The sequence below is a fragment of the Eupeodes corollae genome, chromosome 1 (genome assembly GCF_945859685.1).
Source record: "Eupeodes corollae chromosome 1, idEupCoro1.1, whole genome shotgun sequence".
NCBI classification, from domain to species: domain Eukaryota; kingdom Metazoa; phylum Arthropoda; class Insecta; order Diptera; family Syrphidae; genus Eupeodes; species Eupeodes corollae.
Window position 1 is genome coordinate 169,261,090 of NC_079147.1, and position 11,666 is coordinate 169,272,755.

Genomic DNA, 11,666 nt, shown 5'->3' on the forward strand with positions numbered 1-11,666 from the left:
GCAAGTGCATAAGAGATGAGAGATTGTTTCTTCTTCTTCGTCCATGCAGCTCCTACAGAAGTCATTTGAGGCTACGCCAAGTCGGATTGCGTGTCTGCCTATAAGACAGTGTCCTGTAAGGACACCTATTAGTGAGCTAATATGAAGTCTGCTTTGATAAAACAAGTTTTTAGAGCGCTTTAGGTCCAGTGAAGGCCATATGAGTTTTGTGGCTGCGCAGTTTGGTAAGCTGTGCCACCTAGAATTTGCTATCGCAAAAGCTGTTTCTTTTAGCATAAGTTTACATGTAGCTATCGGTATACCTATCTTCTCCCTTTCAGGTGAAATATGTATGACGGTTCCATTTTTAGCGAGTTCATCGGCTCTACAATTACCTGTGATGTCTCTGTGGCCCGGCACCCAACAGAGGTGAATGTTAAATTTCTGCGCCATCTCCATAAGAGACGATCGACAATCGAGGGTCGTTAAAGATTTGGTCGAGACACCGTCAAGGGATTTGATAGCAGCCTGACTGTCAGAGAAGATGCGGATATCTGAAGTTGATATCACGTTTTCTCTTAGCCAGTAGAGAACCTCTTTGATCGCTAAAATTTCCGCTTGAAGGACGCTACAATGATTAGGAAGGCGGAATGAGATGCTTAGATTAAGCTTTTCTGAGTACACACCACTACCAACACCCTCATTTGTCTTGGATCCATCTGTATAAAAATGAATACTTTTGTTATCCAGGAGTTTTTTGTCTTCCCATTCATCTCTGGATGGAATGGATACCAGGAAGTTTTTTCCAAATAGGGGTTTAGGAATAGTGTAGTCTATGTACTTTGGTATAGAACCAAAGAGGTTCAAAATGATGGAGTGACCCACATTGTTGTTGGTCCATTGAGATGAGGCGTCGAGTCTTATCGTTGTACTCGCTGCCACTTGTTTACTGAAGATGTCGAGGGGTATCAGATGGAGGAGAGTGTCTAACGCTGCTGAGGTTGTGGTTCTCAATGCCCCGCTTATGCAGAGACATGCAGTGCGCTGAACTCTGCTGAGTATTGAAATGTCCGAGTTTAATTAAATGAAATTCAAAGTTAAATAATGATAATACTTTTATAATTAAATGTTAAGTAACTTTATAACAATTATTTGTATAAACTAATTATAATTTAATATAAGTACTTTAATGCGCAGATGTTAACAAGTTGGCGGCTCAAGGAAGAAGAAAGTAAAAAGGAAAAATTTCAGCTGTCAAACTTGTAGGCTCGTACGGACTTGTTCGATAAGCCGTGTTCTGATGTTAGTGGATTTGTGCTTCAGAGAATTGTTCATATCATTCCTCCACACCAATTAAACGTCCCTGCATCTTTATGGCTGGAAGCGGACAACTGGACGTCGGATTCGGTTAGACCGCCGAGGGCTGCTCACTTCTGGAGACTTCATTTTAAGAATGGGCTTTGATTGTTGTATTGAACTGGAATTACTAAGAGAATTAGTATTATTTGGAGAGTTACTTGCCTGATAATATGGTTGGTTTAAATTATCAACGGATGTTTTTGCTTCAAGAAAATGATACGAGGAATCAGTCGGTTCACTTCTTAATTTGAGCTGATTTTGGTGACGCTTCCACAAGCCACGATTCGTTTTAACTAAGTATTCTGGAATTAGTTGCGATATAATACTACGATGTTGTCTTCCGTGCAACAATTCAGCAGGTGATTTTCCCGTTTTTGGATTTGGGGTGGTGCGGTAAGTTGATAGGCATCGGGATAAGGCTAAGTCTTTGTTGGGGTTCTCATTGAAGATTTTCTTGAAATGGGTTTTGAACGTGCGGACAAATCGTTCGGCTTCACCGTTTGAGGCAGGGTGAAATGGTGCGGTCCGCAAGTGCTGGATTTCGTTCTGTTTGCAAAAATTAGTAAAGGCTGATGATGTGAATTGGGGCCCGTTATCCGACACCAGAGTTTCCGGTAGTCCTTCTAGGGTTGTTGTGAAAAATAACGAACCGAATAATACGATGGCGGATTGATTGTCCGCAAACTCAAAAGATTGTAATAAAAAAACGAAAACGAATTAAAATTGAATAAAATAGGTAGCCGACGCGCACGAGTAGTACCTATTTGTGATTTATCTAAATCAAAGACAACTGTCAGACGCGAAAAGGTTTGTTCGTCAATTTCCTCACAGACAGCAAAAGCAGTGCTGTCGCCCGATAGCTCAGTTTTGGGGTGGGTTTAATTAATTGGGAACAAGGTTAATTTTATTAATCGAAATTATCAAATTAATTTGATAGTGGGTTGCGAATAGGGTGTTCTTGAAATATGTATAAAATCAAATTTAGAAGGAACAAGATGGGCGCCAGTAATTTTTTTTTTTTGTAAAAAAAAGGAAATTACAAACCTTTTGGAGCGGAACCGACCAGAACAATTTGTGAACAAATAAAAAAAATGTTTTAAATGGATGGAATATTTTTAATTGTTTTCGATTTTGCTTGGGAAACCTTACAAGTAGGATTAAAACCCAAGATCTTTTAAGAATTTTTAAGAACAAAGAATTGGTGTATGACACCGAAGATGGACCGTTAACGTTTTGTCCCTACTGGACAAAGAAAATTTCTAATTACGGGACGCGAGTTCCGCTTTCTCGGAATTGCCTTTTTTTCTTTTTCGAAACGAAAGTCCAACGATTATAACACGATTCTCAATAGTTATTACCACGACAAATAAAAGAATTCTACTTTTTTAACACCAATTAAATACTTATCTTTTCTGGATATCCTGCCAAAGTGCCAACTTCCCTCTCCTAGCTGTTTTTTTTTTCCAATCCTTTTTTTTTTTCTCCCTTCAATTTTAGGTTTTCTTCTTAATCAAAATTTTAAAATTTTTCACTTTCAACAACACTTGAATTTCTTAACTTCTCAAAGATTTTCCTTTTTTTTTATCTTTCTTTCAATTTCTTGAACCTCCGGTTCAGATTCTATCTCGCAAAAAAGTGATCTTCCAGGCTTTCACCTTGCCTTGATGACCTCTGCTTTTTCTTCCATTCCCACATGCTTTCGGCCAATCAGAAAGTGTGGGTCTCTATCGCGTTTTAATTCAGCTTCACCTAGCTTATTTGCAAGAGTGAGCGAACGCAGTTGAGACGCCACCACTTTTCCTACTCGCACGTTTCACCCCAGCTTTATGCACTACCACTGTCATTGAATTCGCCGACCTCTAGTACTTCTTCCAGTGAGCGGGAATTCAATGGGTGCATTCAGCCACCCTAATAACACCCCCATAATTTTGGAGAAACTTTGATAAGTCGCACGAAACTGAAGTGTTTAACGCGTTCTTTTTTTTTGTACGAAATTACAATTATGTAAAAATGTTTGTTTTAACTATCGCAGGGTGGAAGTTGGCAGTGGTTTTTGATCTCGCGATTTTACTCTATTTGTCGTTGGACTTTCGCGCAGACTAGGGGTTTAGGGACTCGTGTTAACGTTCCATCTTTTACATAACGAAATTGATTTATGTTGGGCATGCAGCCATTCTCATATGAGTAACATCAGCAATCGAGGACCAAGTGTCACTCGTGCCCCTTTTTGTTTGTTAGTTTTGGTGTGACCAGACCACTTGTCTGTCACCTTGGTTGGTATTCGTGCAGACCGTCTGTCGTTCCAGCAATCACTTTGTGGACCGCCCGTCGCACAAATGTACCATTTTGTCCACACCTAATTTTGGTTGCTTTTCCATTATATATTAAGAGCAGGACACTGACTGATGGAAGACAGGATTCAACTGAACTCTTAGAATATATTGGAGCCACAACGAAGAACGGAAGGTTAAAAGGGAACGGGATATAGAGTAGGTGAGTGGAACTTGTTGCGGTAAATTTTACCGCAACAGGGTGAATATTTGTGTTAAGGCTTAAATGGTTGCGGTGGTGGTGGTAGAATTCTTCATAGGTACAACAAACGGAAACTTTGAGTATGCATCAATACAGATTAGCCACATTTGATTAACAAAGGGCCCAGCGTAATCAATTTGGACTCTTTGCCATGGACGTTCGGGTGTTGGCCAGGAGCGGTATTCTTTCGGAGGGTCTGCTGCAGATGATTGACACACTTTACAGTTGGAAGCTCGTTCCTCTATAGCCTGGTCCACTTTTGGCCACCAGCAGTACCTTCTAGCTAATTATTTCATTCGGACAATGCCCCAGTGTCCGTGTAGCATCTCCGTTACCCTTCGCTGAAAAGCTTTTGGAATCACAAGTCGAAGATGTTCGGTTTGGAGCAAGATTAGCCCTTGATACTCTGAAAGTGACATTCTTCTATTGAAATATGGTTTGACATCCTGATCTTCCTCTGATAATTTTTCTGGCCAACCTGAAAGTATAAAATTGCGAATTTTTTTAAGGGTAATGTCTTTATCAATAGAGGCTACGATATCCGCCTTTGCAATTGGAAAAGACTCAACTTCTTGTTTACGGTCAAACTGGCAATCTGGCCCAATTGGAAAACGAGACAAGGCATCAGCATTGGCATGCTTCTCTGTAGGCCGATATCTAATGCGGTAAGTATAGGCCATAAGAATAATCGCCCAACGTTGTAAGCGATTGGCAGTCATTATAGGCAATTTCTTTTCGGGGTTGAAGAGCGACACTAATGGCTTATGGTCTGTTATCAACGTAAATGTGCGTCCATATAAGTATTGATGAAATTTGTGTACTCCATATATGATAGAAAGTGCCTCTTTTTCAATTTGGCTATATTTTTGTTGATGTATGTCGAGCGTTTTTGAAGCGAAGGCAATTGGTGATTCATTTCCCATTTCATCTATGTGCGCTATCACTGCTCCTATTCCATAGGAAGATGCGTCAGTTGCTAGAACTATTGGCAACTCCGGTCGATAATGAACAAGACAAGTAGCATCAGCCAGTTGTTGTTTAAGATTTTCGTACGCCTTTACTTGTGACAAGCCCCATATAAAAGAAACATTTTTCTTACGCAGACGGTTAAGTGGTGCTGCCACTTCGGAAAAGTTTCGAATAAACTTTCCATAATAGTTTACTTTACCTAGGAAAGTTTGTAATTCTTTCAAGTCTGTCGGATGGCGCATATTTTTAATTGCAAGAGCTCCGGATTGGGACGGGCGGATTCCCTGTGCGTTGATTAAATGACCTAGGTACTCAACTTCAGATTGAAAAAATATGCACTTTTCTCGATTAATTCGCAATCCGTTTTCAAAAAGCCTCTTAAACACTGCCTCAAGATTAAGTAAGTGCTCTTTGTCATCTTTCCCAGATACTAATATATGTCATCCAGATATATAGCACAATTCAACCCTGACAATACCTGTTCTAGCGTCTTTTGGTAAATAGCTGGAGCACTTGACACTCCAAAGGGAAGTCTCTGGTACATGTAGAGCCCAAGTGGTGTATTTACGACAGTCAGAGATTTTGAATCCTCATCTAACTCTATTTGCAGATAAGCGTCTGCAAGATCTATTTTCGAAAATCGCTGTCCACCCGCAAGTTTATTAAAAAGATCCTCTGGTCTTGGAATTGGATACTGATCTACTTCTAAGTGAGGATTAATGGTAACCTTGAAGTCACCGCATATGCGGAGGCCCTTATTACGTTTAGAAACAACGACAATAGGCGCGGCCCATTCACTAAATCTGACCGGTTTCCAAACTCCAGCTTCTTCTAAACGCTTAGCTTCTCCCTTGAATGCATCCATTAAAGCAAATGGAATAGGTCTCGCTTTGTGAAACTTGGGTTTAGTGTTAGGTTTTAGATACAAATGTGCTTTCATAGAATTACACAACCCTAAGGTCTTAGATGCTACCTTAACATGCTTTGAAAAAAGGTTTTGTATTTCGTGGTCCTTGTCTGAGTTTAAATTCAAAACAATATTCTCACTTGGAGATTTTATCTCCAGACCAAATGCACTGAACCAATCCAATCCGAAAATATTGTGCCCGGATGGTACATCGGCAACTAATAAAGTTAATTGTTTATGGTGACCCCCAAATTCGACATTTACATGTAGTTCGCCTAAAACTGGAACGGTTGTATTACCATATGAGCGAAGTGTGCGACTGGTTTCGTTAAGCGGAGGTTTGTTTATCTCTTCATAGCCCGACAGACCAATCAGGGAACAACTAGCTCCCGTGTCGAGCAAAAACTTAACTTTGTGATTATTCAAATTCACAAAAATTTCCCACTTTGAGCCTACTTGACGTATTTCACCAACTGTAAGTACACTGTCTATTTCTTGAACATGCTCAGTATCCCCTTTTTTACCCTTCATCTTATTGACTTTACTACTGAAGCATACTGATGCGATATGCCCTATCCGCCCACACTTTCGACAATCTACTTTTGCATACCTACAGGACTCTCTTGAATGCCTAGTCCAACACCCTGGACATGATTTTGTTTTGTACTTACTACCACCTCAATATTGTTCCTTATCCTGCCACCTATTTCTGCTTCTACCTCTAGAACTCTTCCAACTCTCTGCCTTAACCTGGTTTACTTCCAACGGCTCAACACTATCAGACTTGATAACCTTAAGCGATTTCTGGGTCGCTTCGTAGATAACGTAGGGTTAGTTTTTTGGAGTGAAGCTGAACGTACTACGTCATGTGGAGTATGTAAGATGATTACATCTCTAATCATTTCATCGACAAATTCGTGGTTGCAATTGGTTTTTTGACAACTGAATCCACATGTTCGAGCTAACCCTCTTAACTGTGCAACCCACTCAGCATAAGTTTGGCCAGTACGCATTCGACACTTCCAAAACTCGTAACGAGCCATTGAAATGTGAATTTTTTCTTTAAAATGGTCTGAGAGCTTTGCTGTCAGATCTGTATAGCATTTGTCAGTCACTTTTCCACCTCCCAATAGGTTTTGAAGTAAATTATATATATCTGGACCAAGCCATGATAAAAAATAAGCTTTTTTTTCATCGTCACTCACCACCTTATATGCCAGGAAATGTTGTTCTAGCTGCTGCATATAAACGTCCCACGTGTTTTTCTCGGGAGAAAATTGCTGGAACTGCGGCACAGCTACCTTGGTAGAACCACTTGTTGAGGAAACTCGTTGCAATACGTTAAGGTATTCCTTTTGTGATTTCAAAAACTCCTTAATTAGTACTTCTAGTTCTGCCATTTTGAAGATTCAATGGATATACATATATATATATTGATATGCTCAAGCATATGCCAACTAAGCGATTAGGTTAAGTTTGGCAATTTTTTTGTTCTTGCTTTTTTTTTCTCGTCGCCAAATGAAATGTCCGAGTTTAATTAAATGAAATTCAAAGTTAAATAATGATAATACTTTTATAATTAAATGTAAAGTAACTTTATAACAATTATTTGTATAAACTAATTATAATTTAATATAAGTACTTTAATGCGCAGATGTTAACAAGTTGGCGGCTCAAGGAAGAAGAAAGTAAAAAGGAAAAATTTCAGCTGCCAAACTTGTAGGCTCGTACAGAGTTGTTCGATAAGACGTGTTCTGATGTTAGTGGATTTGTGCTTCAGAGAATTGTTCATATCAAGTATGTCGCAGTATGTGATTTTCTCCAGTGCAGTCCACCATACTGCAACCCCGTAAATAAGTATTGGTCGGATGACCGATGTGTATAGCCAGTAGGTTATGCGAGGTTGAAAACCCCATTTGCTTCCTATAGCTTTCTTGCAAAGGAAAAGAGCTACTGTAGCTTTTTTAACTCTTTCCTGTATATTGGATTTCCAACTTAATTTTTTGTCCAATATCAGACCAAGGTATTTGGCCTCATTGATTAAAATTATGGGTAAAACCTTTTATTGAAGGAGGTACAATTACTGGGATCTTGTATTTCCGTGTGAAAAGGACGAGGTCTGTTTTTTTGAAGATTAATACTAAGTCCGCAGTTATCAGCCCATCTAGTGAGCATATTGAGTGCATTTTGGAGGAGGTCTCTCAGTGTATTAGGATGTTCCCCTGTGACAGCGATAGCAACATCATCGGCATACGCAACCACTCTGTAGCCATCCCTCTCAAGGGATATTAGTAGTAGTATGTTCCACAGGAGAGGGGACAGAACACCACCTTGCGGAGTGCCTCTACTGACAGACCTTTTTGTGCAAAAATCTCCCAAACTAGAGTTGATGATCCTGCTTTTTAGCATTAGATTAATCAACTCACAGATTGAGTATTCGACGTTTAAGGTCGTCATAGCAGAAGTGATAGCGGATGTGTGAACGTTGTTGAAAGCGCCCTCAATATCCAAGAAGGCCACCATAGTGTATTCCTTTTTCTCTAGGGAGTATTCGATAGTTCTTACCAGAGTGTGCAAGGCTGTTTCTACCGATTTCCCTTTGCAGTAAGCATGCTGAGACATTGATAGTCTCTTCTCAATGTTGTTACGTATATGGATATCGATCAATCGTTCCAGAGTTTTGGGAATGAAAGATGATAGGCTAATAGGCTAATAGGTCTTAGGTCCTAAGGGTTGACATGCGAGCATTTTCCCGCCTTGGGAATGAAAACTAACTTTACATCTCTCCATCGCTGAGGTATATAGACCAGATTTATAGAACCTCGTAAACCATATATGATGAAATTTCCTTTTAGTGACTTTAAGTATTCGTTTTGGAACCTCACTCCTGGGTTCTAAATTGCATTGATATCATTTTCATATTTTTTAAGATTAGAGAAAAAAATGTATGCTTGACAATTTTAATAAATGTTAAAACATCAATGGAGGTATTTTAAACGGAGGTAATCATCCGTAGTGATTGCATTAAAATTAATATTCCGTTTTTGAGTTATGTACATATATTGCTACGCTATAATATTTGAAGACATTTGGAATGAGTTCCAAGAAAGTTAATTCATTATTTAAGTTGGGAATGTCTCTAACATTTTTATCACACATTAAACTTTTTAGAAAAACCCAAGTAAAATATTTGGATTCAGATGTTTGCTTGTTCAAGCACATTTAATAGACCAAGATTTTCTTGGAACCTTTGTTATAGCTTGTTAGCGGTTTTTGGCGACAGAATCTAAATTGCACTTACATGCCTTAATATATCGTCCCCTTAGAAGTAAAATGACATGAACATTTTTTTTATTACTCTCCCATTAGTGCTTTAAATTCTTGCAGTTAGAAACTATTGTCTTTTCCTGAAGCGAATTCTATCTATAATTTAAGAGGCTATTTCAAATCAGTAAGAACCGTTCCAAAATGAAAAAAAGAGCACATCGATAACTTCCCATTCTGTCTGTCAAATTGTCTTGCTTAAGACTTAAAAAAAATGATTAATTAAAACTGACTGTTGGAATTTTATAAACATTTTACTGAATGTGGAAAACTGTATTTTCTATAAGATGAAACTAGTTTGAAGCCAATATACTAAATTTTAAAAAGATATTTAGGTCAAAATATAAATGTTTACCAAGTTTTAAAAATGTCAATTCGATTTTTCTCAAAATTTTACCAGATGTCAAAAACGTTATTTTATGTTACAGAATATTATTTTGGAGATAAAATCATTTTTTGTTCATAAAATATGACAATAATTTTTCTTTAGTTTTTTTTTGTATTTATATTTAATTTTTGTATTTATTGTTGATTTTTTTAAACTCTATTAGATACAATATATATATTGAAAAATTAATAAATAACGTACGGACGTACGTATGCACGTACGTAAACATGCACAACATGTAGATATCGTTCTATACTTACGTTTATACTGATTCTGAGCACCTTGAAACTTCGAGAAAATGTCAACATTTTTAATTCGAGGTTGGAAGAATGCGAAGTCAATATATGAAAATCCAAATAGTCTTGCCTTCATTGCACGAAACCGCATTGCGACTGAAAATGAAACGTTGTTCATTATTTTTTGATTAAGAAGGTTTTTGTCTTGAGGAAAAACCATCAGACATATCACATTCATATGTGATAAAAAGAGAATACCATATCTTCATCTTTCTAGAAAACAATCAAAATTTTAGGTTCTTTCTCTTGTTCCTTTTCAATTAATCTATGTATGTGTATATACATGCACTTGTATGGGTGCAGAGTATGTGTCGCTTTGCTGTGTCTCTAATACATACTTTAACAGAATACCAGAAAACCAGTGAATTTCACATATTCAGATTTAGATTACTTTTAAGCTTCTTCATTTAGTTTTACAATCGTTGTTTTTCTTTTTAATTTTTTGATGGAGCCTTTTGTCATCAGAAATAATTTCAATTTCTCAAACTATCCTCCAAAACTATGTTGGATCCTTGTAGGATATAACTCATTTCTAATAAAAAAAAAGTCACCATCCTTCTACTTCCAGGGAATTTGCCTTGAAAAACTTTCATCCTACACACCAGCCAGCACCAGACCACGCGATGTCTTTTAAATTACATTCCCAAGCTCATCCATATGCAGGGCATGCAGATGTGACATAGAATATGTGATTCCTTCTTCCGTTTGTTTTATTTTTTGTGATGAAATAAGGACACTTCTTCGACAAAAGCATACACGAACGAGATGAAATTCTCATCTTCACTTTCAGCAAAAGAATAGCTAATACAAATGTATATAGGTACATACATATGTACCTATATAGTATATATACGAAAACGGAACTACCCTACACATATACGCTAATAAAGCTTCAAGTTTGCAGGATGATGATAGAGTCCTTGTGGAACATGATACGGGATGTGAAGGAATACAAAATAACAGAAGATAAGGATGCAGACTTTTTTCTATGGTGGGATGAATAGAAAAAAAATGCTTGGAGAAACAGTTCAACAAAGAGCTTCCTCTTACGCTCTTCTTCTTGTTTCTAGACCTCTTCTTTCGCTTCAGGTCATACTTTAATGGAACTAAATCCTTATGGCTTAGGGACCGAAAATTGCATAAGGTTGGCAGTGAAAAGCCATCGAACTAGCTAGTCCGATATTTATGCCGGTAAATACAAGGTATATTTGTATGTATATATAATGATATATAGAACGATACCTATACCTACAACCTACCTATTATTATTATTATTATCTGTACAGTAGAAAAGTTCAACGGAGATACTATATTGTCCTGATCCTGATTCCTGATGCCATTTGATACACTGAACCCTTTTGTTGTTGGTGAATATCTTTTGTTTTGTTCTTCATTTTGGATAAACATCCGTTTTGTTCCTCTAGAGATTTTCTCTGCGCAAAAGGATGTTTCTGAATTGTGATGTAAGAGAAAACTTTATGGAATAATGCAGAACGAAAAAGTTTTTCCAGACTCAAAGTTTTTTGTTTATGTGGTTGAGTATAGTGTAGATATGTTGATTTATGTCGTTCATTTTTCAGATTTTTGGAAAATAGATATATACTCGTACGAATAATCACGTTCTTTTTCATATAAGTACATATATATTTTGTTTAAATGTATTTACGCATACTTCCCTTAAGGTTTCTTGTATAGTCTTGAATTATTCGGTTTATTTTAGTTGAACTTAAATATAAACTCTCATAACTTCTTGTTCATTATGTTTAGATAAGAAAAGAAACCAACAACCTACTTCTCCTGCAATTCTATGAAAATAACGAAGTTCCGCTCTTTTAAACGTACTTATTTTAAATTCAGATACCCAAATATAAATTTTTCGCTCGAAGTGTGTGTTATATTTTTGAGCTTTAGT

General features: G+C 37.3%; 1 protein-coding gene across 1 annotated transcript; it reads right to left on the minus strand.

Moving 5' to 3' along the window:
* Positions 1-5,269: 5,269 nt before the first annotated feature.
* On the minus strand, positions 5,270-6,277 carry LOC129946852 (uncharacterized protein K02A2.6-like). The gene has a single exon (XM_056057218.1). The coding sequence runs from the start codon at positions 6,275-6,277 to the stop codon at positions 5,270-5,272; it is 1,008 nt and encodes a 335-aa protein (XP_055913193.1).
* Positions 6,278-11,666: the final 5,389 nt, after the last annotated feature.

Bases quoted from the DNA above. Each gene is read 5' to 3' on its own strand.
- LOC129946852 (XM_056057218.1), bottom strand. From the start codon at position 6,277: ATGAAGGGTAAAAAAGGGGATACTGAGCATGTTCAAGAAATAGACAGT.